Source organism: Sylvia atricapilla, chromosome 4 (assembly GCF_009819655.1).
Source record: "Sylvia atricapilla isolate bSylAtr1 chromosome 4, bSylAtr1.pri, whole genome shotgun sequence".
NCBI lineage: Eukaryota > Metazoa > Chordata > Aves > Passeriformes > Sylviidae > Sylvia > Sylvia atricapilla.
In genome coordinates, this window is record NC_089143.1 from 46,055,037 (window position 1) to 46,082,993 (window position 27,957).

The 27,957-nt window shown below is 40.0% G+C and overlaps 1 protein-coding gene across 2 annotated transcripts; it reads right to left on the reverse strand.

The window, feature by feature from the left end:
- On the reverse strand, positions 1–27,805 carry UBA6 (ubiquitin like modifier activating enzyme 6). Of its 2 annotated transcripts, XM_066317761.1 has the most exons (34): positions 27,695–27,805; positions 27,298–27,425; positions 24,983–25,045; positions 23,986–24,080; positions 23,122–23,150; positions 22,241–22,335; positions 21,617–21,728; positions 20,457–20,537; positions 19,786–19,908; positions 17,942–18,065; positions 17,047–17,150; positions 16,567–16,629; positions 16,038–16,114; positions 15,314–15,380; positions 14,763–14,906; positions 14,016–14,083; positions 13,665–13,743; positions 13,395–13,475; positions 12,955–13,032; positions 11,540–11,721; positions 11,085–11,190; positions 10,291–10,380; positions 10,107–10,187; positions 9,437–9,565; positions 8,534–8,585; positions 8,364–8,427; positions 7,454–7,523; positions 6,749–6,820; positions 5,912–6,029; positions 4,758–4,951; positions 3,475–3,602; positions 2,590–2,677; positions 2,120–2,214; positions 1–890 (listed from the first exon to the last, which is right to left on the reverse strand). In XM_066317761.1, exons 3-34 carry the CDS (start codon positions 25,021–25,023, stop codon positions 755–757), a joined length of 3,066 nt encoding a protein of 1,021 aa, XP_066173858.1. In that variant the 5' UTR covers positions 25,024–25,045; positions 27,298–27,425; positions 27,695–27,805; the 3' UTR covers positions 1–754. The 2 variants fall into 2 exon arrangements, with proteins under 2 accessions (XP_066173858.1, XP_066173859.1); XM_066317762.1 differs by lacking the exons at positions 27,298–27,425; positions 27,695–27,805 and adding an exon at positions 25,169–25,312.
- Positions 27,806–27,957: the final 152 nt, after the last annotated feature.

The following is a 27,957-nucleotide window of genomic DNA, read 5'->3' on the forward strand; positions in this document are numbered from 1 at the left end:
TTTTCTATTTGTTGAAGACCAAGTTTTATTGTTGAAAGTGCTAATTCGGCTCTCCGATATGTTTTCACTTTCACCATACTGCAGTATTCCACAAAGAACAGTCTTAGTGCAGATAATCAACAATTCCAGCTCTCTGGACTTCAGGGGAGTTTTGACAATTTACACTCCCTCCCTATTTTCCATGCTGAGACAGACACAAGACAGCTGTGCTGACCATGGCATCACTAACCAGCCACAAAAGAAAGCAGTTCTTCTGCTTTTAAGTGGGAGTTTAAGCTTTCAGATGGATTAAATCTCATGTGTAGATGGCAAGAATGGAATTCTTGTTTGAGAGTAAAGTAACATATGAAAGGAATTTAAGATGTTCTTAGAACACCAGGAGTATCATAAAATGGTGCTTTTCCTATTTTTTGCAGTCTTCCCTAAGCAAATGCAAATTGCCTAATTTGCACATGGAGACCATTTCTTAGGTTCACCATTCTTCTTGCTTTCCTCAACATAAATCTTGCTTTTAAGGTAAGGACTGTACTGGACATTCCATCTCATGGAGTGACCAATCTTCCTTTGAGCAAACAGGCTTGAAGAAGACAGGAGCAGAAGAAACAAATCCAGTTTGTCTTCAGTGCAAAGCCACTGATTTTCACCATTTAATTAAGGCTTCACCAAAAAGAAATATATAGTACCATCTTTAATAGCTGAAAATTAGCACACTCCCAGAAGAAATGGTCCACGAGTGACTTTTGTGTCTCTACCATCAATTGTCTTCCTGCACAAAGTAGTATCTCACTGGTGGCCCTGGCAAGTCTTCCTCTCCATCAGTCTCTGGAGCAAATGATACTGTCAAATCCACATACTTCTTATCAGCTGATGGTTTCACAAGCTTTTGCATCCTATAAAGAAATGAAGAACAGTTCAAAAATGTACCAAGAGAATTTGCAGTGAGAATTCAGGACCAGACTAGGAAGAATTTCACTGCCAGCAATATGTACTGGCCCAGCATACTACAGACCAAATTAAAATAGAGAATAAGCCACCTCCATATTGCACGCAAAAGCTGTTCCTCCACCTGAGCTTCAGCAAAATCGTATTCCATTTTCCTGACAAACACAGCCCAATAAAGTCTCAGAGTAGTAAAAAATCCTGATATTCAGAAGAAGGAGGCTTCATACCATGAATCTGACTTCATTACATACCCCCGTCATTCAATATAATTTACACAGCTGTAAGAGAAAGCATATAAGCAATGTTTTTGGAGACAGGCTGTAAACTCTCATCTTAGTATGCCAGGCACTCTACAGCTTAGCAGCTCTTCTCTTCCCAGGAGTTTGAAGTAGCTTACTCATACTTCTCTGCCTGATACCTACTGGCAGGCCTTCAAAACAGTACTGATCATTGCACCCACTTGCTTCAGCAAAGCCTGTGAGCACTGACTAGCAGACACTTCACAAGAGCTGTAAGGAACAGATTTTGAGCTAAAGTAGCTCAATCCACAGGTGTAAGGCAGAACAAAACCTGGATGAGATCTGGCTGTTATTTTGCAAAGGCCTTCAGTCAAAACTCAATGTCCTGCCTCCACATCCTGCCAAACTGCCAGGGTGAAATACCTCCATTTCCTGTCTGTAAGCAGTATTGCAAAGCCTTTGTGAATGTCATAATTTTTAAAAGGGCTGAAGTGATGTAGAATTTCAAGCAATTACTATAACTGAACAGACTTCCATAAATCTTAAACTGCAAGCAATACATTATTCCTTCAGAGCTAAGTTGCTGAACATCAGCATCAGTTTTAAGCCAGTTTCAAAAGGTTCTAGTAGTCTTGCTCTGCTTGAACCATTCTTTCCCCTGCAAAAATTACTGTCAGACTTCTTTAGCTTTCTCATTCTGGTATTCAACAGCTAAAGCAGAATTTTGCAAGTCTCCTCTCCTCATCACAGAAGTTAATTTACTTCCTCTTTTTTTATTTTCTTTTTTTTAAAGTAAGAAAATGTCTTTTTTCTTTCCAAAGAATAAATGGCTAGAAACCACTTTGAGAGAAAATACTACTGTCAGACACGTCCTTTTGATACAAGCAATGAACATAATTTATATTGCATCTCTAAATCAATTTTCCAGTTATACTTACGTCAACTTCAATCTTTTAATATGACCTGGCATCACAGGAACATAGAGCATTTTGACTCCTTGTACAACCATAGTTGGTTCAATTCCATATTTCTCCTGGAATTCACAAATTGAAACTTGTTAAAAGACTAGAACAGCTGCCCAAACCAGCAGATACTACTGCTGCTAATACTACAGCTAATTCTTCAAATCCATAGGATCCAAACCAGAAAAGCTGCTAATGCAGGGATGCTGACAGAAAGTTTTATTAAGATACATTTGAGCCAACTGAGTTAACAAGGAATTTGGAAACGGGCTTGGATGCTTTTACTTAAAGACATCACCATTGACAATAATTATTACTAAAATTATTCTGGTTTGAACAGTAACTTGATGGAAATAAAAAAGAAAAACAGAACAGAGTTCAACAACCCAAAACAAGAAACTCCTTTCCTCTTGTCTTGTATTAACCCCGGACTGTAGAAAACTTACTCTGACAGCATTTATGAAGTCCAACAGAGTAAAATCCTCTTTCCCATAAATTGTCCACCTGTCCCAGATGGTAAATGATATCCCATTTCTGTTTTAAAAAGTGAAAGGTCGTTACTTTTAGAATGTGAACTCAGTCACTCCTTTTAAAAGTGTACTAAAGAACTGCCATGTCTTCTTGGCAATGTGCTACTGTTTATTCTTCAGCAAAAATCTCTTCCCTCTCTGCTGCCATTTCTCCAGCTCTCTGACCTTGCTAAGCACAAGACACAGTAAGATATCTAAGTGAACGTGGTATCCGACAATGAAGTTACTGATTTTTCAGACCTACTGGAAAATAGCACTTGTATTGAACAAGATGCAAAAGCGTGTCCGGGATGTTTCCTAAGAACAGTGACACACATCTACCTTCTCTAGATTTTTAAAGTCTCTTAAGTAACGGCTTCCACTGAAAACCAAACTAAGACCTTAAGCCCACCATTTTTTCAACTAGGATAGATGAATACGAACTGCATTTTCCAAACAGGAAATTCTTGGGCAATGCATTATGGGACACTCTTGGCAGTATTACCAGGATCACTTACACCTCTAGCAGTACACATTTAAGTGGACAGCAGAGTTTGATAGCAAGCATGAAGCAATTCATCATCTTCCAAGTTTAAACAACAAAAAAATACCCTTGAACATCTAGAATGCTTAACTGGAGTATGGCCATGAGCTGTGGTTCCATCACAGCTCTGCTACCTGACTACATAGGGCCTTAATGTGGCTGTCTGGATTTAGCAACTATTCAAACTTCACATTTGTTGAAATGGTTCAGCAAGTTCTAAGCATCAATTAGTAGGTTTCTAAGTACTGTCCTTGCCCTTCTGACATTGTTCTTCCTACCTGATTTCCGTTCTTCTTACTTCAGCAGTTTCTGTAAAGACCATTATGGGAATGGCTAGGTTCAGAAAACAGTTCTTAAATGCATCAGCTGGGTAACCACCTGCAACTTTGATGAGTTCCAGTGCAACCTGCAGTAAATTAGAATTTACTTATTAGGTTTAAGCATTATCAACTCTAGTGTAGTTAAGAGGCCAGCAACTACCAAGGAATTTGTTAATGGGATCAGCCTTTGTCCAATCAGCAGAATAAATAACATGGAAATGCAACCAACCATGCCACAGAAATAAATTCTGTTGCAGCCAAGGGAAATACTTAAAACATTCAAAACTGTTCTTAATGTAGTACTCTTCCAAAATTGTTTGGTTCATGCAGTCTCCACAAAGCATGAGGTTCTGTTCTGCATGAACATGAACTACTAGAGAACAGATCCTTTCCACTCTTGGCAGTGGCATTCTGTTGAAAATTAGTATTAATGTCCAAAAAGAAACCAAAATGCTGAATTCCAAGCCATCTTTCTGTGCTGCAAATCAAAAATAAAAACACCAAAGGTTCACCGTGTTAAGGAAATTTCCCTTTTTGACCATTCAGGAGCCACTCCAGCAGCCACACTCACACCACCAAAGACTTTCACTGCTGGGACTGGATCCCCTTCGCAATGGGCAGCTTCTCAATCACTGCCTCGCCACTCATCCCATTCTCACAGCCAGACAAGGCTTCTTTGCTGGCTGGACCCTGGGTTTCCCTCAGCTGAGTCTCAGACTTTGGTTTTGTTGAGTAATCTTATCATGGTGTAGCAACAGAGTAACAACTCAAGCTGGTGCCTTGGACAAGGGGCCCTGAACAAAGGACTACCTGGGCTTTTGTACCCTTACAGTCTGTGTGCCCAACCCTGTGTCCAGGGTCTTCCAGCTGCATCCTTGGCTCCTGCTGTCTCTCTCAGGAGAGACAGGTGTCCAGTCACTGGGCTGGGCCACAATTCCCTGTGCCCTTTGTTGTGCAAATGGTCAGCATCAGCTCACAACCTCTGCCTGAGGCTCCCACCCCGAGCCCAGTCTCTGGCTGGCACTGCAGCTCCACACTGAGCTACCTGCACTATATGTATTCCTCAACAACCACATCTAGAACCAAGCATGATCTTTGCTATTGGTACACAAGAAATAAATCCATTTTTTTTAAATGAGCCTCTGTCAGGGTAGCAGTAATCAATACCCAGACAACAGACAGCAGTTTTAGGCAAGAAACAGTAAGAGAAAAGAAATATGCATTTTAAAAATCAATCTCACCAGCCCTGATACTGCAGCAGTAGCTGTTGCAATGGCAGGAATAATCTTTCCAGCAATGCGCTTTGTTTTGAACCGATCTGCTGGCTCGATGTTGTACATCTTGGCTCGCAGGTTTGATGCTGCTGTTACAAAATCTATGTGCCCATTACTATCATCATCCTTCTCAAAGGAGATGGGCTTCATTTGCAAGTCAGCTGCTCATTATTAAAAAAAAAAAAAAAAAAAAGGAAAAAATTGTTATTAGAAAACTGAAGATGTCCTAAACAAAATTTAAAGGAATTAGAACCTTAGCAAACTAAAAATTTCACATCCTAGAGCTTGGTGCCTTACTTGTTTTCCTATGCTAGGAAATGCCCCTCTCAATACCACTTGCTAAAAGTGAATAATGAAATAAACATCAGTTGAGCTCTGTAATTTTACTCTCCTTGCACCACCAAGAATAGATTTTGAATATTCCTAGGGATGTTTTTCATACACCCCATCTCACTAAAGCTCCCTCCAGTGAGAATTCCCTTTTAAAGCTTAGGTTATCTGCAAAAATTTCAAAATATGGACTCAGTAGCACTGGAATCAGCGTTTTGGGTTGACACTCCATGGGATGAGTTAGGGATAAACTAATCTTTCTCCTGGATTCATGGGCTAAAAAAGCTTGCATGTAGTTGTTGCCCAGTTACCCCTTTGTGTGGCCAGGCACAATAATGGGATGTGAGCATCCTCCTTTTAAATCTAGAAGATGCTGAGGAAGACTTTTAACAGCCTTTACAATTTTGGGTCATTTCAGATTGAGAGCTGTAAGTATTGACTCTCAGCCTTCTTATGCCCAAATCACATGCAGTCCATCTGGGATCCAGCCAGCACCCTTCCCCCTTAGGAGTTCTATTCCCCACTGCTGCCTGCTTGCTGTCATCCGTGTTGTAAAATTACAAAAAAGCATAACAGAAAGCCCTAAAACTTCCAGGAATCTCAGAAATACGGAACCACAGGGTAATGTCAAGCAACAGGACAGGTATCTGTACGGCACTTCAGAAAGCTTTAGGTATCAGCTTACTTCTTGCAGAACTCCAGAACTGCTTCATCCAAAGACCTGAATGTCACTAGTGGTAAATGCAAATGCATGATATTACTAAACTATGAAGCTGATTTGCACTACTCACTTTCCAGAGCTTCATTGGATAGTATAGACTTCTCCAACTGGAAAATAGCATTTCTTTCATCCTCACTGCTGACGGGAATATGATCTGGTTTTCTTGCAGTTTCATCAGTCTGTACAACCTGCAAGTGTGTGCAGTGTTTGAGTAATGAAATACATGAGCTTTATACAGAACAAGTGTCAGGTGTGCTGTAAATTTCCTGTCCTCCTTGCAGGCTTTCCTCCCCAGATCAAGAGACATGGATTTACTGGATCAACTCTAGCCATGAGTTTCTAAGAACATTCAAGGACAGGAGCATCTCTCATATGAGGAGAAGCTGAGAGAGCTGCGATGGTTCAGAGTGAAGAAGACAAGGGCCAGTGCGATCTTATCAATGTGTACAAGTATCTCTTGGGGGGGAAGTACAGAGAGCACAGCCAAATTCTTTTAATTGTGCCCAGTGACAGCACAAGGGCACAAATTGAAGCACATAAAATTCCCTAAGAAACATACAAAAATACTTCTAAGAAAAAGAAACAAACTAAAACATCCGAGACAAAACTCTGAGGATGGTTGAACAGTGGCACAGGTAGCAGAGAGAGGCTGTGGAGTCTCTGTTCTCAGAGATACTCATAACCCAATGGGACACAATCCTTGATGACCTGCTCTAGCTCCCCTGCTTAAGCAAGAGGATTGAACTAGGTGGTCTTCAGAAGTTCCCTCTAACCTTAACTCATGCTTATTTCTCCAAAAGACAAATTACAGTTTGTGTTAATTTCTCATTAGCATCAATGCAGTAGTTGAAAATGTGGGACACTGCTTGCAGAATATTTTTTTCTTTAAATTAAATATCACACTTACTTTGTTTGAAGGTCTAAACTCTGGTACCTTCACAGATGAAACAATCCCCAAAATGGTTTCCTCTGACAAGTCCTGTTATTTTAAAGAAAAATAATTTAAATTCACATCAACTGAAAAAGGCCTCCACAAAAAGACTGCAAATACAATAGGATTTCAAAGACTGCTAGACCCCAAAAGTCCCACAGATATTCAGTGATGTTTCAGCCAAATATCATCACTAAAACACCAAGTGACAATTCATTTGCCACAGCAAACCAGAGCAGTGTGAAGTGCCTGGCACTTGAAAACTAAACAGAAGTGTAAACCTGACTTACAGGAAAGTCCAATCAGAAAACAAACAAGGAAAAAAATAAAGGATAAGCAATGCAGAGAGTGTAAAGCAGTAAAAAGTAAACCCCCCCACAGCATACCTAAGACACTTAATTTTTAAAAAAGCCTTAAAGCGGTTTTCTTTCAGTTCAGTTGTTATATTGCATCAAAATAATAATTCCCAAGTTCAGTGCTTACTGAAAATATCATTTCTTCTCCAGGTTAGGGATTTAAATAAAGAAAATGAGTGTAAGCAGCCGCCAAACAGCCAGTGCTGAAGGACAGATTACTGTAAGAATCACTTTAATCAGCTCTTAAAAAGAACTGGCAGCTGGACATCAAGCTAAAACTGAACACTGAGTTAAGTTAAGGGAACACTGTTACAGCCTGGATTACCTTTTCTGTGAAAGGAACACAGTACACTGTTGCAAAGAGTTTTGCTGTGCTCACGATGAAGCCATAGTGCCTAAAGAAAAAAGAATTCTGTTTGGTTGGTTGATTTTTTCTACTTTAGTTGCCCAAAGGCTTACAGTCATGCTCAAGATCTTGAACAAATATACTGAGAAACAGAATTTCTATCCTTCAGTGTACACAGTATAAAATAGCACATTTTGAGTGACTCAGAAGTTGTCCCCAAAACTAAGCAAATTTTGATGAATGGGGAGTTATTTTATGAAAATCATATCTCCTTAACCTTTGCAGTCAAGCAAACAATTAAAAATACTCACAGAACATCAATACGATAAAAAGCTTAATCTCAGAATTACTTTGATATTTACCTTGATGTCAATTTTCACTCAAACTAAAAACAGTGATCCAGTTTCTCAAAGCAATTGTAGATATACAGCAGACAAAAGCTGCTTAATCCATCAACCACATCAATTTTTAAAATTATCTGTAATACCCAAGGCATGTAGATCAGACCCAAATTGTGATGAACAAGGAAAGCAGTCCCTTCACTAGGTCATTTGGCACATATTGCATTTTATGATGTGGACAGTGGGGGCAGGGAGGTGTGACAGCAAGAACTCAGTAGTTATGCAGCCCTATAAGACATGAAATGGGTTGTTCTAAGCCATTTCACATTAGACGAAGTCAGAACAGCACCCTCCAATCCCATGTCAGTGAAAGTTAAATTATCTGCAGTGAAAATATTTGCTCACCAAATCTGCCTCAGGATAAGACTGTGCACTAACACCTATCAATTCCAGTCCAACTGCCAGGGCTGTAAAGCCACTGCCTTGCACTTCCTGCTGTGAGTTTTATAGGGTGCTATACTGTGCATCTGGGACAGTACCATACTTACAAAGGATCAGTAAATTCAAACTTCACTGGGAAAGGAGGCCTCTTTGGTGATTGCCAAAACAAACCTGGTAGGAAAACAGACCTAAGATGAAATCCTAAGGAACCAGGAGCAGCAACAACATCACATATGCCATGAATTTACAAGAGCCATAAAGGAGCATTTGTACTTACTTCCATCTTTTAATCGTGTATCAAGGGGAAATGAATGAAGGAGCTGAAGAGCCTAGGGGAAAAGAGAATCTTTAGTAATTTGTCACATAGATTGACATGACCACACTTAATCAAGCCTGTCTAGCTGAAGTAATTTAAAGAGTGAAGAAAATCATGGAACACCTTTGTCAAGATGGACAGCTTAAAGACAAGTACTAGTAGATAGGGTACTTGTCCATTTCATACACAGAACAGAGATGACAATGTCGCCTCAACTGCACAAAGCTCAAGCAAGGCATTTAATCCAGGAAGCAAAGCATTCTGCTAGTGACCTTACTGTCACTTTAGGATTCTTGCTTACGGATTCACAACTTGGAATGCAGTATTTTCTCAATGTGACAACTACCACCAGGAATTCTGTATGCACAGGAATGTTTATTAATCCACAGCATCCCAATCTTATCTTTCCTACAGAATTACACACATACTTTAAGCAATGCTGTCAATCACACTGTCAGAAAGACCAGCTCTTATTTCAGAAAAATCTTTGAGAAAATCAGGGTACAAAGATGAGTTCAGCAACGGGAGTACAGTGTGGGAAATAAAAACCCACTGCCTAATAAAAGACTGATACTTTGGAACTGATATCAGATTTGATAATCCTGATACTCTCGAAAACACTGGAAAAAATGCCAAGAAACTGCATAGAGACTACTGAACAGAGTATTAAGAGCGAGTTAATAAACCAGACCTAGAAGTGTTACAGTAAAATGGGATGCAGCATTTTTTAAGTTTCAAATATAATTTGTTATTTAGGAAGAGATGGAAGTGAGTGCAAAGACTTGGACACCTTGTTATTAGGGCCACCAAGTTTTCTAAAATCCTCATCAGTCTAGTGCTACCTCATTTATAGGTCTTACCTACCTTATGGCTAAAATACTTTTCAAATTTTACTCTTGCTAGTTCTACACATTGAGTCCAACTTCGGGGTCTTCTACTGAGCGTTTTAATAACATGAAAACAGCCTTCCAAGCTCTCTCCTGATTTTATTCTCTAGATAAAGAAACATAGAAATGTTAAAACAGACAAGATTTCTTCTAATTCACTCAAACAGTAAATATGTTTCTAGTAATTCACAGGCAAAAACAGAGGTTCACTTTGTGAAATATTATCTTTTACGTGCTCCTCTCCACTGGGGTTATTGCCCCATTCGCTTCGACCAGCACTTTGGACCACAGGCCATCACAGACTCACAAGAAAAAGACAGTAAACAATTTCAATCTAATTTATTACTACTTGAATAATTTCAAATTCAGTCCTACTTTCATTTTTCCCAGCTAGTTACACATTAGTGTGACACACACTAATCACCCACTAGCAGTGTCTTTCTGGTATTTCTACATCATGTACTGGAGAAGCTTTTAATTATGAGACACACCAGAAATACTGTTCACATGATCAACTACTGACTTGGACAAGAAAGTCTTCAGGTTTTCTGAAAAAAGTCAGAAACTAACCCTAATCTCACTGGCCTTAATAAATACAAACAAAATCCATAAAGCATCAATATTTTACCCTGGCAACATTCCCTTACCTGTAAAACTTCTTCTGCTGACGGATAGGTTTGCCAGAACTTGTTAAACAATGAAGGCTTGTGAGAAAATGAACTTTCAAACTGTAAAATAATAAGAACAAACGTGGCATTATGCAAGAAGTATATCAGATGCCCACCTTTCCAAACACACATGGAGTTGTGCTGAATGCCAGAAAGCCATTACCTTATCTCTTGCCCACTGTATTGTATGCTCAATAGCAGCTGGGAAAGACTTCAAGGTGCAAAAAGGTATTTCTTCCTCTGGTGGATCCCGCTGTAATTAAGGAGGGTTGCATGTCAATGCAGGTTTATCCAGGTTAATTGCTAATACTAGCACCAAGAGCTTGTACATCATGTAAGTTAAAAAGTGCTGCTCTTATAAAATACAAAGTAGCTTTTTATGCTTAGAAATCTGTTTTATGAACACTAGCTAGCATTGTCAATTCTTCTTTTATAAGGAAAGCAAAACTGAACTGTGAAACATAAACAACAGGTGAAATTGCCAGCCAGCTTTTCTGCAAGATGTGCAGCTGGCCTGCATGTACACTTTCAACATTAAACATGCCCTGTCACCCAGAAAGACTTCGTTATGGAGACCCTAACAAGACAACTAGGATGCTGAAAATCCTGTCTCTGTGTCCACATGGCACTATTTCATGGTGGTATTAACCAGTGAATTTCTCCGCAAGAACTTTAAACTGAGAGACACTGCAGGTAGTGTCTACCAATGATAGTGCCTGAAGGTTCATTTTCCCCTTTCCCATTCAAGCAGAACTCTTATGCACACTTGCAAAGAACTGCTCAAATTTTATTTCCTGTGAGTTTTTCTTCAGAAAGAAAGGAAGTAATTATTTTCTAACAGTACTGCTCTTCAGCAGCTCAAATAGGCCACTTATTTTAGAAAGACACATAAAAATGATCAAAGAATCAGAGGGCATCACGGGACAAGCTACAGAAGGTGAGCAATGAAAGACTTACATGACTATTGTAGGACTCTGTCAGATGGGGCACAATAACTTCTGTGTGTCCTTTTGTTCCCATAGTTCCAGAGTCTATAAGAGGACGCAGGTTTGCTACACAACGACTGACATGGAAAGACACAGACTATCAGAGTACAGAAAAATCTCTACGTTCTTGCCTTGCAAACATTACTGGAGTGCAACCAGAGGTGTCTCTAGGCACTTTCAGCAGAGTGGAAAGCTTACAGGAAAAAAGGAGATTAAGTAAGAACTATTCAGGTTAGACCAGGATACTGTACGCCTCAGCATGTGTGGATTTATGAGCATTAGAAATTATCTGTAAAAGTCAATACCTCTACTTTTATATTTAAATACGTATTTTTATGCTTAAATAATTCAGCCTTAAACTGCCAGAGTATTCTCACCCTCATCAGAAGTTAACAGTTGCCCTTGCTTCCCCCTTCCACCCCCTACCTATCAATGTATCTCCTGGCTTCAACATTGTCCAAAGCAGTCACAATCACATCTTGCTTGGTGTAGAATTCATCACTGTAAGTGTTCTCAGTGGCTGGACAAACTTTATTAATATCTGAATCAATCTTTATGTAAGGATTGATGTTCAGAGTTGCTTCTGCTGCAGTGTAGCTCTTAGGTTTCTGAAAGCATAAATACAGAGATCAGCAATATGCAGACAAAGAACATCAGGGACACAGAAATACCAACTTCATTTATTGATCAGACAAAATCCACTGACAGAAATGTTAGTATGCAAAACATACAATAAATTACATATTTAATCATATACTTCCCTCACCGATAAACATCTAATTCATCTACTTTTATTTTTTGTTTTATTTAGTATTTCAGAGATCACATGGTAGAAGTGCTTAAATGGTTTATCAAGTAACTGAAACTGATGCCACGTGGTGCCTCTCATAAGAATGTCTTCAAAAGAAGGGAGCAGTTTATGACTGCCTCAGGATAAACCCATTAGTAACTGTGCAGCACAGACATCAATCACCTGTGAATAATCACATTACTGCAAGGTATTCCACACAAAATCAATTTCAGAAGCTAAACTGAAATAGAGTTCTTGACACTTCTAGCCATACCACAATTATCTAGGGATCAGCACTCAAGCCTGTGGCTTCTGAAAGCTCGCAGGGTTCACCTTCCATTTATCTACCCATCATCCAAAGTGCAATCTGTTCCCAGATTTACTACACATAAATAGGAGGCAGAAAATTTAACTGTTGGCTTTTGGGCAGGGGAAACCTTTTTCCACATTGTTGTCAAGATCTAAGCCACCTTTTTTATTTTGTACTGTGTTTGTGAGTAAGAGGACGTTCTCTCTGCTTCTAAGGAATTAACAGCTTCTGTGTCATATGCATTTACTGAATTTACATGTTGGGCATTTCAAAGCTATTTACCAGCTTTGTGAAAACTGAATTAAGTCAAAAGACACCGACTTTGGTAAAGTTCCAGCAGCAGCAGCAGCACTACTGAGCTCTATCATTAACACTTCTGCCACCACTGTCTATTTTTTGTTGTTTTATTTTCCCCAAATTTCAATGGTATAGTGGAGCATTTCTGACATAGTAATCCACACCAGGCTGTTATGCAATACAGTACTCATCCAACTGTCAAATTTGAGAGATTTCATTAGTCAAAAACACCAATACAAATTAGACAAGCCAATTTTATTCAACTGATAGTAGTGATGAGTTGGATGGCCATTGGAGTTCTAGGCACTGTTTAAAAAAACCCCCTACATTTCATTACAGCTTTTAAGTCTTTTTTGTACAGAAATACAGACATTCACAAGTTCAGACCTCTGTGGGGACACAGGACAGGGAAGCAGAGAAATATTACTAAATAAGAAAGCCTACCTGTATGTGATGAGGTCGAAAAAGAAACTGCCTGTTCAGGTTGGATTTCTCTATCAAATCTGGATCTGTAATTGTAACCTAAGTCAGAAGGGGCAAAAGCAACAGCTGAAGTTACAATTAAAATGTAACACGGAGCAATGATCTTGCTGAAACTGCTACAGACACATGTCCAAACAAAATACTGCTATTGGCATCCACTGTGGCCAAAGCTCTGCATATACTGACTGACTAATTTTTTTTTAAAAATCAAAATACAGCAGGACTGCTCCAAGTGTATTCTGCTTCTAATTGCACACCCTTCTATTCCAAAGCCACTATATGCTCTGCAGAGATCAACTTGATAGAAGTCTTAGGCTTTTTAACAACTTTAGTAGTCCATTTATTTAATTCTTCCTTGTCACAGTATTTCTAATGAGAAATAAGATTAACAGGTGACTTACCAATCCTTTTTCTTGCCCAGTACCAACACCAAGAAGTGCAAAGTTTTTCAGCATTTCACAGCCTATCGCTCCACAGCCAACCTAAAGAACATGACATTTGTAGAATCAGAAATGTAAGTGGAAACCACAAAGACATTCCCACTACAATTCTGGACCATTTATTTTGCAGTGACACATGTCAGAGCTGCCCTCATGTATTCTGAGGATAGTGGGCATTAGCTGTACCAACAAAGCATTTGCAAACCATGTAACACTGTCAGTCATACTCACCAAGAAAACATTCAAATCATGGAGCTTCTGGCACAGAGAGTCTCCAATACAAGCCCTCAAGGCATCGTACCTATCTCCCCTATGCAGGTACAGGAGACAAAAACAGAAGACTTTAAGCTGCTATTTATCATGGCAGCACCATTGATGCCAAATTGCACTTTGACGTGAACTAAGGAAGTCAGACAGAGTCTACAATTTCTGTTCATCCCATGCTGAAATAGGACACACATTCTTAACCTCAAACCTGCCCCCTCCAGCAAACAGCACAGAATTAACTTTAGAAGACATCTATGCCTGCTTGAGACTCAGATGTGAGCAGTAAATAAGCCAGCAGATTGTAGTTATATTTACCGTGGGAGAAACTCCTCAGAGCCCACCTTCTCTAGAGGCATTACAATGTCTAACACATCTATATATAGCTGTAAAAAATGGAAAAAAAGAGAAAAAAATCAAATAAAAACCTGTGAAAAACATTCATGTTGTTTTAATTTTAAAACTACTTTGTATGAACAACAGAGTCTAGAAATTTAGAAGCACTAACTTTTTACTGTCAGTAGAAGACTACACAGCATCTAGTACCCTACACTTCACTCGACAATTTTAGTGGACAGCAGAAAGTACTTAGACACAGAGGGAAAAAAAAACATCACTCAAACAGGTGAGTTTGCTGCAAGTTTTTGACTTCTGATGGGCATATTAGCCCTCCATAGGAAACTCTGAAGATTGTGAATTTTTTAATCCAACTGTACTCGACATTTCTTCTGAGAGTCTGAAAGCCCTGCTCTTATGTACAGTAGCTTAAGCTAGTATCTGCACTATATCATGCCTCTGCACGCATGCAGTGAGAAGCCAACGCTCTTTTTGCTAGTGTGGAAAAACAATGTGCTGTTTGAACCCCAAACCAAAAATTTTAACTAAAACTGGCTGCACTTTCATTGTACATATAAAACCACTACTTTTTCTAAATATAGTCTCCAATCTTTTTTTTAGTTTCATGTTACAGAAGTTGCTCAGATTACTCTGATCATACACCATTTACAAACAACTATCCATTCATAAGATGTCAAAATAACCATCCAAAAACCAAGACAGCCTTACCCACTGCTGCAATGGAGAAAATTTTCCTGTTACAGCTTTCAGGACTTCCTGGCTAGCAACACCACCCACTGCTGCAGCCAAAGGAGGCAGAAATCCCTGAGCAGTCCTAGACAGCCATTTCACCACATCTCCATTCACCTGAGGCTAAAAAGTAAGACAAAGGAACAGGTTTACCCCCTCAGTGAACAAGTCAGTATTGGACAGTTTCACAAACCATTATTCTTCACTAAAAGACAGATTATTTCACTCTTGGCTAGCAGAAAAGTTTCCAGCCAAAACAGATCCCCCATATACCCTGTATCTGTCATATGCATTTGTTTAAAAATTGGATTCACATGGCCACAGGATCAGCCTACATGTCAGGTCAACATTCAGTTGAACCCATGCTGAAATCCAATTCTATTTTCTCACATGGCCTTCAAACAGCCAGCTGATCCATCTGAAGATGGATTCAAAGGCGAGAACAAGGACCAACAACTAAAGCATGACCTTTAGGCAAGTAAATGAGCACATTAAAAAGTGACTTAAAATGACAATGATTCCTTACTCACTTTGTTTTCCAGTGTTTCATTTATAGACATGGCTATTTTCAGCATTTCCTCAGCATCTTCAAGGCATCTAGACACCAGGGTAGAAACAATAATGATGACTTAAACATTCCAGAGTTCTTCTAGAAACACAATCAATGGAAGAAAAAAGCAATGGATACAGCAGGAAGTTTGGAATCTCACATTATCCTTAACAGTGAGCATTCAAGATGTACTTCTAAATTTTAGGGTTAGCTCAAGAACAGGAGTCTCAGTGGAAAAGCCCATGTACAAATACAGTCTTAAGATTCCTATTTTTTAAGTAATTTTGTCTCATTTAACTCAAAATTACACACATCACAAACTACAGCTGAATGAAAAACACTGAGAATTAAACCCAAATTATTTAATCTTTTTTTTTAAATCCATGAACTACAAGATAATTCAAGATCACTGAAACAACTTTTCCATATCAATCCCACAATGTGAAAAAAATAGAATAGAGAAAGTTAGTTCCTCTGGAAGTATCTTCTGTCTACCTGGGCCCAGAAAGTGTCATAGCTGCACTGGGAAAGCCTTGTTACACACCCAGACACACATCAGGTAACATTTTTTATCTTTCCATTTCTGTGTGGTCTATCAGGTACCAGACAGGGAAGGTAGCATGCTGCACAGCCAGCCAGTAACTACACACAAAGGAGAGATCTGTCTGCTCCAAGGCTTGGCAAACACAGAACTGCTGCTTTACCCAATGTTCGGTCTGCGACCAAAGTTCTCCTGGAAGTGGTTCAAGGCAAGCATGGCAACATGGATCTGCAAAGGTGCCTGTTAAGACAACAATAGCTGTTGATCAGTTACAAACTAGAGACAAATGAAGTACACAGAAACAACTATCTGAACTCTTTTATTTCTTGTCTTTTAAGTACAGTGCTCAAAAAAGTTTTAAAATAACACTGAAAAGTAAATTGGAAAAAACTTTTATCAATGTTTTTTAAATACTATTGCTCAGTAATGCAACATCCTTCACACACATTCAGCACCCTCTTCAGTTAAGTCCAACTGAAGAGTCTCCAAAAGAATTTAAAGCTGAAATTGGCAAGTGCAGTAATCTGCTTTTAACTAGACATTATAATGCATTTTGCCAAACATCAATAACAAAGCCCAGCATTAAAGGCAAAAAGTAGAAATTACATTATTCTAAACATAAAGCTACAGATTACAATCCATGTATTTCTACTATTACAGCACTTATGCCCAAATCCCCACATGCTAATTACCTCAGGCTTGCTAAAATCTGCAACAAGGCATAATGGGTTTGTAATCTGCTTCTCGAGCCGTTCCTGGAAAAACAGAATTCATGACAACAACACACTACTTAAGAACACAACAGCCACTGCTACTGACAAAACAATACTCTTCCTATAGAGATTAAGAAATAAATATCCTTTCTGACTAGCATTGCCATTGCTCTCTTCATTATTCATACCACACTAGGTGCTAAAAATAATTATCTGCTGCAAGTTTTATCAAAAATGGTCAGAGAGATGTTTTACATCCTAGTGGCAAGATTCATTTTTAAACAGGTGTGACTTGGGGCTGTCCTGAGCAGCGCCAGGAGCTGGAGTTCATGATCCTTGTGAGTCCCTTCCAAACAAAGGACATTCCACAGTTCTAGAAAACATGTACATGCTGAACTCTGCTTCCAGTGCTCAGAGCATTAAAGCCCAAGAACCCAGCTCTGTCAAGTACACACTTACAAAGTAACACATCTTGGGCGTCTTCACTTGTACAGCTATGCCTCCATGCAGGTAAGGCTCCATCTCTGACGTGTCACCAATGCTGAAGGAATAAGGTGACACCACTGAAAAGAGAATAAACAGTGACAGACAATTCAAAGTGTCACTGGATGCTGCAGTTGTGTATACAACGAAGTGGTGGTTTGCCACTGCTTTTTGTGCTGCAATTTTGCAGCAGGCAACCTTGTTTTGAAAGCAAAAGCACAGCTGATCCTCCTAACAGGATTAACCCAGAAACTGGCAGAGGGACAAAGTATTAGTTTCACATGATCTGTTATGAAATGAGCTTTTTTAAGTGGCAGCAGATTTGACAGGAATTCTGATGACCACAGCTCTGTAACAAAAACGAAATCACGTTTAGTTTTCTTTAGACTGTGCACAGCAGTGTCCAGTATTAACTGCTCTGAGTAGGATTTTAGCCCTGTGATGAGAAATACAGGCAATCCAAAAAGGCAGCTGGAGCATTTTGTCACATCTTCCCCCTCATACATGGGACGCATCATTCAGGCAGGGCAAAAAGACAGAAAAATTGTTAATTCATGGAAAACTAAAACCAAAAGCTAAGCCATGAACAGGAGGAAGGAACTGACTGCAGCATCAGTTCTAGCAAAATGCAAGGCCCCACAGGAAACAGATTCAAGCACATGTTTCAAGGGTACTATTTTTTGTCTCAGACCACAGAACAGGTAAACACAAACAACCTCCACCCACTTGCTCTCTCTTCTGCTCCAAGCAAACAGACATTCAGATGTGCAAACTAGAAAATTCCCAGCATCCAAAAGGAACCAACTAACACTTCTGTGGCTAAATCAGGACAGAAAGTAAGTACCTTGTAAATGAGTCAGCAGCCGTTTACCTGTTATTTGGTGTGTGGATCCATTCAAGCAGGACATTCCATTAACTTCCCGAAAGGTTAAGAACTGTCCTGTTTCAAGCCTGTGTGGATGATTTTCAAGGCAAGTGACAATACCAGGATTTGACTGAAATAAAAAAGTAACAGTCAGCAAGGAAGAAAGTGTCCCGTGCAAAGGGGTCATGTTGTATTGCAGGCACACAGCTTTTTGTCTACTAAAACTGCAGTCTCTAATACTTTTAACATCCCATTCCTGTCACAGCAAGAGAGTTACCTATGACAGCTTTTCCAGTCCTATGATTTTCAATTTAACATTATTTCTATAACACAAACGTTCTCATTTTCACTGTTTCCAGCTCTCAGTCTATTAGCAAACTGCAGTTGCTAGTTCTTATCAGTCAGATCCATTGTTATATTCTAAAATACTAGCAGATTTATCCCCTTTTCCCAAACTAAAAATAGTCCCTATGTGCAAAGAAATTTTCAGAGGCATTAAAAAATAGTCTTGTGAATGGTCCTTATTACTCTATGCTTCCTTTCTGTCCAATACCCTTAGAGAGAAGCTTACACTTGCAGGAATTTCAGACAACATCTCATCCTGTTCTGGGATGTGATGGCAATCTGCCATGCACACAGAGACCTCACTGCAGTCTGAACACAGCTCATCAAGACCTTGTGCTGCACCTCAGGCTATAACCTGGTGGATCTGCAAGCAAGCCTGGCCTGCAAAGTCTTCCCTCATCCCTTCCTGAGTACCCAGTGTAAGAAAAAGTTTTCAGTTAAGCATAGCACTTAATCACAGTAGACCACAGACAATGAACAAGGGCAAAGGAGTTGACTGGAGAAAATTCTGCTCTCATTTAGGAACACAGTGCCACCCTGACCCTGTCTATGTGACAAGAACAGCCACTTGACGGCACTGAGTTTTAATTCTCATCAGTTTTACACTTCAGAGTGGAAGGAGATATAACAAAATTTAAGTATCAGATTATTAAACACAGAACATATATACAAATACATATTCATTTCTTGATTTGGCAGGTAATCAGCACAAGCCATGAAACTCAAGTTATGTACTCCTTATGTAATTAATGAGAACAATCAAGTCATCCATTCCCTTTTAAAGGCACCAGGCAACAGGCTACCCAAATCATCATACCATAAGCTTTAGTCCAGACCAAACTCAACTCGCTATACAACCTCTCCTAAATTGGTTATTATTATATCTAGCCTGGAGGTAGGACAAAAGATTTGCTGCTGGATGAGTGAGCTTACTGTCTCAACTTCCAGAACTGAAAAAAGAACCTGAAGGAATTTCCCTTTATAAAACAATAATACAAGATTAAATGGACATCCTAACATTCTGCACTGGAAGTACTAGCAATAATATCTCCTTCTCATTGCCTCTGCTTTGGTAGGTTAAAACATAACTTTAAATTTCTTTTCAAAATATCTTCTCAATGCCCTTGATTATTCCAGTAACCCATCTGTAAGTGCTGCAGTTTCTTATTAAAAGGGCTCTTCACACCTATTTTCACACTTCCTCTAAGGAATAGGTTTACCCTATTCCCACACCAAAATTATTTCCTCTTCTTTCTACATCTCATTTTCTTTCTCTCTCTCTCTCCAATTAAAAAAATCGGTATTGTGTGTTACATAGTAAGTAACAACTAGGAGGCAAGGGTAAGAACAAAGTAATCAAAGTAGCTTTGCTTCTCCTATAGTGCCATTTTTACACTGATTAGCAGGCTGCTCAAGTGAAGCACTCTGGCACTCTCCTTTTCAAAGGGCCAATAATGAGTGCTTTCAAAAACAGTAAAAGCAACACAATAACTTTTATCCCTTACTTGTGTTATATTTGAAATGAAGATCTCCTTTGGCTCCTCTCCTGTTGTATCCAGCACTTCAAACTCATCACCGAAGTCACAAAACAAACGTGAACATACTCCATACACATCTGCACTGATGAACTACAAGAGAAAGTAAAAATCGTGAGTATCCTTAGAACAGCACAAGCCAAAGATGATACCTCACAATGGACCTTGTTGAAGGCCAGCAGGTTTAATTCTACAGTGGATATCTGTTGTGTACTCATGCCACTGACTACACAGCACAGCACTGACAACAGACTTTGAACCTAGAGGAGAATTTCTGAGCCCATTTACAACACAGGAGTAACATGACCACACTGTGAAATGCTGCCATTTCTACTTCCCTTACATCCATCCTCAGCATGTCCTTCAGCACATTCTTTTAGAACCATTTTGAGTTAACAATACAAACTATTTCTTCAACACAACTGCTTTTTAATTAAGGACCAAGCTGTGGTTACCTGTGCTGGTATCCAGATAATACCAGCAGCAGCACTGTACTCCCAAAACTCCTGCTGCTCCATCAACATGCCATCTGCATTGAATAATGTACTCATAACCAGCTTTCTCCATCTTTGGAAAGAACACCCTGGAGGTCCAGAATACCCACTCTACAGATTATTCATGTGTTGCATTTTTTCTATTACCTTAATAGGTGGCTGCTGAGCATGACAGAAGTCATTAATCTTCTTCTGCAGCAACAGACTTACTTCAGTCAATATGACACACTGTGAACAAGAACAGAAATACTTCTAAGACACTGAAAGTAATCAGTATCTTCAGGCTATGGGAAAACTTAGTACCTAAAGTAAGTTACTTAGGTATCCTGACTCCTATCCTCCACACTTAAGAGAAAGCAGTCCTGATGAAGTTTCCTCATTAAAGCAGATTGGTTGCTACCTCACAACTTTTGGAAACAAAATGAGTAAGAGCAGGAACAGCAAATTCCCAGGTTTTGGCTTGTTTGGGGTTTTTTTCTAACTGAAGCTGTGAAACTCAAAACCCAATTAGAATATTTACCAAAACAGTTATGGATAATCTCAGCAAAAATGTAGATTTTGAAATTTAGGATTAAAGCTAGCAAATACAAAAAAATACTCATCAGTGCACACCAAGAAGTCTGCATAGGCTTCCAGTATTTGTGGTCATAAGAGTGCAGACACAGAATTTCTACACGCATTCCTTTATTGCCTAGGACAGTATTGGGTTCCAAGGCACGTGCACAACAACCTATTCAGTTACACATGGCGTGCTGTAGCTGAGACATTAAGAAACTTGGTGTGCTTGTATGTAAGCCATACAGTAAGCCACTCAGACTGAGCCATGCACACAGGCAGGAGACAGCTGACTGAACAACTGCAAGTGCCCTCACTCCACCAAGAGGCACTTACATTTCATTACATACATACATGAACGATCTAATTATATAGCCTGAGCTTCTGCTGCCTGGAATACAGCACACAGAATATATGTAGAACATCTGTGCTACGTAGCTGCAAAGAAAGGTCAGTTTCAGCTTCAAAGAAAAAAGCTTTGCACAGTGACCCCACTTAGCTATTTATTGTCATAGCAAATTCCATAGTAAGTGTACTAAGAACGTGGTGGGAACACAAACCGACTGTTTCAGTCTTGAAAAAAACCAAGTACAAGACTTCATCTGTCCAACTACAAGACCTACTTTTTTCTTTACACCATCTCAAAATAAACTTCAAAGTTCGTAATTCTATTTACTTACATAAAAAATCCAAATTGTATGCTCTGAGCAAAATACACAAATACACATACAACTGCTTTAAGAGTGACATACCTGGTAGTGCTTTAGGAAAGACAGATCTGTGGTTTCATCTAGTGGCACAGTAGATGCTGCTACATGGACATATGGATTGAGCTCTGCAATACGAGGAAGTGTGGCCTCAGCCCTGAAAGAAAAGCAAATTTCAATTTTTTATGCATCTACAAAATTGTATTTTCAATACAGAATTTCATACTTCATATGCCCTACAAGAGACCCTCATAATGTCTCCTGGCAACAACCAACAACTAATTTATTCACACTTCAATTCCTAGCAAGTCTGAGGAAAACTGCTGTGTCCAATAGCCCACAGGACTCACGGATGGTCTGCTGTCATGGCTGTTGTCCAGTCTTGTAGAGGGGCTGAGAAAGCCCAAGGAAGAAATGCATGCGGGCCCCTGCTATTAAATTTGCATTACAAGCAGTGACACATGTGACTCTGAACCTCAGTCCCAGTCTAGACTTCCTCTAATATCTACCTGGGCACTGTACTCACAGCCAGCAACTCCAGAGAAAGGGTTTAACAGGTATTTATGATATGTACTACTAGCTCTTGGACAACAAACTGCTTTTTTTTTTTTTTTGATCCTGATGAGATTGCCAAGCTCAGTCCTCTCTCACTCCAAAGACTTCACTAACCTGTTCCTTTGACTGGTAACATCATCTTCATGGATGAAGAAGTTGATCCCCAAATCCCATTTTGTGCAGTGCTTGGTGTCATGAACTGTAAGAGCCTAAGAAAGTTGGTCAAAAAGTATTTGCTGGAAGAAATATACAAGGTTACAGCCCCCAAAGGCATGGATTAAGCCCCAGATAAAATGTTGGAGGTCTAACACTGCAGAAGATTTTGTTGTAGCACACCTAAGTACAAGCTCTTCCAATCTCTTTTCCCAAGAAAACTCTCACTGTTTGAGAGAGCAAAACATATCTGCAACATGCACTTCATTCAGTGTTTTCCTCCCAATTTGCAGTGGTAACAGACAGCACTTAAATATCAAGGATGATTTTTGCCAGACTGTGATACAGAGGCAATTGTGATCTGAAAATTTATGGACTCATTTGATTTTTTTCTATTGGAAAAAAGAGTTTTAAAAGGCTTCTTGCTAATAAAATTAATCCCAGCAGCACAAAAACAGTTGCTGGATTAAAACACCCAACCATTCTAATGTCTACACAAAAAGATTCTAATGGATGACAAAATATGATAACGTATTTTGAATAGTTTGGCTTTCAAATTTGGACCACTCCATTTAGGAGAAGCCACTTTGTACAAAAGGATTCAGTATCTAATCAGCAGCTGGTTAAAATACTTTATGAACTATTTCAGAGTGCAGTGGACATTAATGTGAGATTCTGACTGTACCACTAGAACATCCAGTTTTCACCCCTAAGTTCTCAAATGTTTTGCAACCATTCTACTGAAAAACAGATTCAGAAACTTTAGATTAACTAGCTAGTAGCATTTTGCCTTTTTCTCACGCTTACCCAAGAATACCCAACAACAGAACTGTTTTACATACCTTTACCCCAGCCAGAATGATGTTTTTGGCTGAAAAAACAAAGCAAAACAGAGAGAGGGATGATTGCAGATTACTTGCAAATCTGTAAATGCATAGTTTTTCAGGTGGACAATGACAGTATTTCATTGTTAAGAACTTCATAGCTTAAGGGTTTTTACTCTTTTACATTTGGCTCAAGCATTCCTACAACACCCCCGAAAGCAAAATAACATAAGCAAGGTTAAACAGACTCTGTACATTTGTCATTTGTCAGCTATTCATCCCACAATTGTGATTACAGAGATAGTAATGACAATAAACTGCAAAACCCCACAACTCTGTTCTGGCATCTAGTGCAGAGAACCACTAGAGCCAACTGAAGGAGTAATACCCCAGGCACAAACCAGCCAAAACAAGTCTCGCTCATGAGGAGTAAGGAAATTTGTTAAGGAGTCTCTTATATCAGGGCAGTTATGCATTTTCACCAAATAGTTCTGTTCTCCTACACACCCTCCCATTTCATACATGGGAAAAATTTGGGCTATAGCTATTCCTATAATACATTCATTGATTCTGATGCCTAAATGAGTAGTTTGGATTACCTACCCTAAACCTTCATCCAGGACACAAGATTTAGGTAAAGCAATCTGGGCTCATGGAAGCACATTTTAAAGTAAAATTTGAAATGTTGCTCTAGTAAAATGACAACTTAAGTCCAGGATCTTTCCTACATCTGCAATGTTAGTAATATGAATCATGCACACATACATTCACTTAGATAGTTCCGACATGCTTATTATATTTAAATTTAAGGCTTACAAGTACTCTGGGACAGTATGTTTACACACAACTTGTGTCTTCCTAAATTAGTGTTACCTAACTTACCAATCTCCACACCAAGGCCACCTATGCCACTCAGGAACACGTGGGACTGAGCCATCTTCTGCATTGCTGTGTCTCCAAGAACATACCTCTGGCGACTACAGCAAAAGACAAATTCAGATCAAAACAAGATACAAAGTCAAGAGCATATTGAAGCGAGTCAAGAATTCCTCTTCATTAAAAATTTTCTTAAAAATTCAAATGTTTATCAAACAAACACAAGATTTGCACTCACAATGCATACAGCAAAATGGATTTAGTACAGACCTTGTCAGTGCCAGGTTTTAGAGAAGATAAATAAAGTTATATTTTTAAATCAGTGCAAAACTTCTTCAAGATAAACAAAGATTTTGGAATTAACTATTAATGACACAAGCATGCATAGGAACTTCTTTGTCATCAGAAATCTTCAAAACAGGGTAACACAGCTTGTGCAGTCAGATCCTGAAATCTGGAGAAGTCCTAACTTCCAACTGTACAATTAAACTTCCACCATTCTAGATGTCACCTTTTTCACCAAAGAAAAAGAACAACTTTAATGCGGCTACTGACAAAAAGTAAAGTGACACAACACCAGAAGTATTGCACTGAATTAAAAAGAAGCTTTATTTGTTCTGCATACAAGCATTTTTTAAATTATTTTTTTCTTTTTTGATATACAAAGAAGTTTTTTATCCCACCACGCTTTTACAGGGATACCATTTGTCCCAGTGGAGACCTTCTGAACTATTACCATGCCAAGTGATCTCAAGACACTCCCAGCTAAAAAATTAAACTACAACTAAACCAAAAGAAATAAATATTTTCTTTTGAAATCTACAAAAACCCGTCAAAAATCCAACACCCTGAAGTCTGGAGGGTAACAGAGATATTGGTGATGAGGACTGAGAAGCTAAGCAAAGATTGAGGGATTAATGAGATTATAACAATACTGCATGTAAATGTAAGTGTTCCTGAAAAGTCAGGAGCAACACTAAAAAACAAAAACAGGCAATCTTACCTATACAAAGCATCATCAATTTCCATAGAGTCTGCTGCCATGATTCAATGTGATTTGTTTCCACTAGAAGGGTTACAAAAAGAAATGAGCTGGTTATGATGGATGCAACTTCACAGCTGGTTCTCCCTCTCCACCCCATTCAGGTCTTCATTAAAGGAACTGAAAAATAAAAAAAAGTGATCTTACACAGGATGACTTTGAACATTAAGCAGCCTGTGGAACACCCCAGCACCTGGGTAAGGAAAACACATACCAACCAGAAGACAAGAACCCCCAAATTCTCAATAACTGCTTTCAAAATACAAACAGACATTAATTTCCACACTGAGGAAATGCAAGACTTACTTTTTATATTTGCCACAGTTAGATTTACTGAAAAAGCAACTTCATTTTATAAGAAGAGCTCCAAGCTGATCAACTTGCATCTATGTGATCATTGAGGTTTTTTTAAAAGATAGAAGATCACTGAATGGCTAAAAATAGGCATTTATGCTGCATTTATTCTATGTTAATTGAAAAGCCTTAAGAAACAAATGTTTCAACCAACTGAAGAAACCAACACCCAAAGATACGAATTATTGCAACATTTAACTAAGACATGCAGTTAGACAGTGGTAAGAAAAAACATAATTTATGCTATTAAGGCCTTTAGCCATTAACAAGGATGTTTTCATTATTAAGTTGGTGATAACTAAGCACCAGGATTAGGAACAAGCTGCCCCTGGGCACCTTGTTTCTTACTTATGCACATTGGGAACTTGTGCTTCCTGAACCTGGCAGGTGACTGCCACCAAACACAGGATGACCAAAATACACAGTGTGGACTTTTGTAGTAGTGATAGGAACTGATGTTCTGGGTCACGTAACTTATTTCAGCTTTCTACAAATTGCCTTGGAAATTACACATAGCTGACAACCCTCCCTCCCTCTCTCCTGAGACTGAAAAGGAAGGGCCCAGATATACTAAGGACTTCTTTTTTTTTTTTTTTTTTTCTTTGAGAGCAAAGATATACCCTAAAACAGCTTTCAAAACTGCCCAAAAATTAATTCCTATTCACTGTTCAGGTTACTTTGGCAAACATTTTAACATTTCTGAAGTATGGCACCTGCAGTCTGTCACAACGTCGAGACTGCAACATTCTCACCCAAAATTCATCCTTTTGGTTTTTGACAAAGCACAGCAAGGAACAGAGTTATATCAGATATAGGCCACAAATCTCATCCCCAAAGCTCTTCTCCACAGTGTGCATATTAACTCCTACCCTTCAGCTAGCACTCAAGGCAGTCAGCATGAGACAGCTCTATCACAGTCCACACCATCAGCCACTTCCATGCAGCTCCCATGCCCTTGACACCACATGGGCTGAGGACAAGCAATGACCCTTTTACTAGAGCCAGATCTCAAGCCAGAGTGCAACACCCCACATCTTACAGTCACAGGCTTCAGTCCCTGCTTAAGTAAGGACTTTTATTTCAGCCACTGCCTGAGACACAAGACTGGAAGTCCCCCTCAAAGCAAGCCAGCATCATCTTTTAACAGACCAGAGCTGTTCTGCTCCTCCACAATCACCCTCCACAAACAGCACTGGCACTCTGGGACTACACAACATAAAATAATTGTGGTACTAAAATGGGGATAGTGACCCACGCCTGGATAAAAAATGCTCAGCTTCCACTGCTGTGGTTGCTGACAGCCATCTCAATCTCTGTCCCCTCCCAAACAGTCTTTTGTAAACAACTAGGACGTGCACTCAGCTGGCAAGAGAAACTCAGCCACCTGTTTCACATATACTCATTTGACAGTGACTCTTTCAATATACTTTTTAATTCCCCATTCTCCACCTGCAGTCATAGTTACAGCACTGAGATGCTGCCAGTGCACCCATCAGGTAGAGCAAAATACCTCCTCCTACAAGGAGGATTTAATGACACTGTGGTCAAGCGACTGTAGGTCAAACTTGGTCAATGTATTTCTGCATCCAAGTTATTTCTCATTCTTGTTCCACCGTATTGAATCTGTTCCAAAGAAACGCACTTAAAAATGTAATTCTAACATTATGTCCTAGTTCTTCCCAGAGGCTCAACATTTATACTCTCGCCTGTCTCCTTTTAAAAGCCAACACATTCAGTTTCAATGTCAACCTTATATTTCACTGTTTAAGTAATGTTCTTAATTTTTTAAAGCCTAGCTGCTTGCATGACCTAACCCAGGGACAAACCGAGATGCTACATATTACCAAGAAGGAGTAAGATGCTCTGAAGAGCAGCAAAGGCACCGGAGCTGTAGCGGTGTGCTGGTTTCACAGTGTTCTTACCTCCCAGTCAGCGCAGGCTGAAGCAGTGTGAACTACTCACTGTTTAGCACGCTGGGATGGGACGGAGGCCTGGACTCATCCCACCTACCCGGAGTTTCCAGCGGCTGATCCCAGTCGATACAGGCTCCCTGTTCAGTCGGCGGAGAGAGAGAGAGAGAGAGGAGGCTCAAACCCAGTTCCTGCCCAGCCGGGCTAACGCGCGTACACCGACACCTCGGATCTGCGGCGGGGACCCCGACAGAGCTCACGGGCTGCCCCGGAGCCAGCCCGACCCCAGCAGAGCCCGGCGGCTGCAGCCCCACTCGCGGCTCTCGGGGCGCTCCCGCGGCGCCGGGCACCGCCGCCCGCCCGCCTCCGCCGCCCCGGCCCCGGCCCCGGCGCCGCCCGCTCTCCTCACCCCGCGGCGGCCTTACCGCGGCGATCCAGGCCCGAGCGCAGGCGGCGGCGGCGGGGGAAGCGGCAGGAAAGGGGAGGGAAGCGGCAGCGCCGGTGCCGCGGCGCTTCCCCGCCTGCGCCGACACGAGGGGCCGGGCCGGGCCGGCGCCGCCCTCAGGAGGCGCGTCCGCCGCGACTCGGCAGCGGAAGGGGCTGCGCTGCGACTGCCCGCCCGGAGCCGCTACAGCTGTGGGAATCCCCGCCATTTTCTGCCCGGAAAGTGAC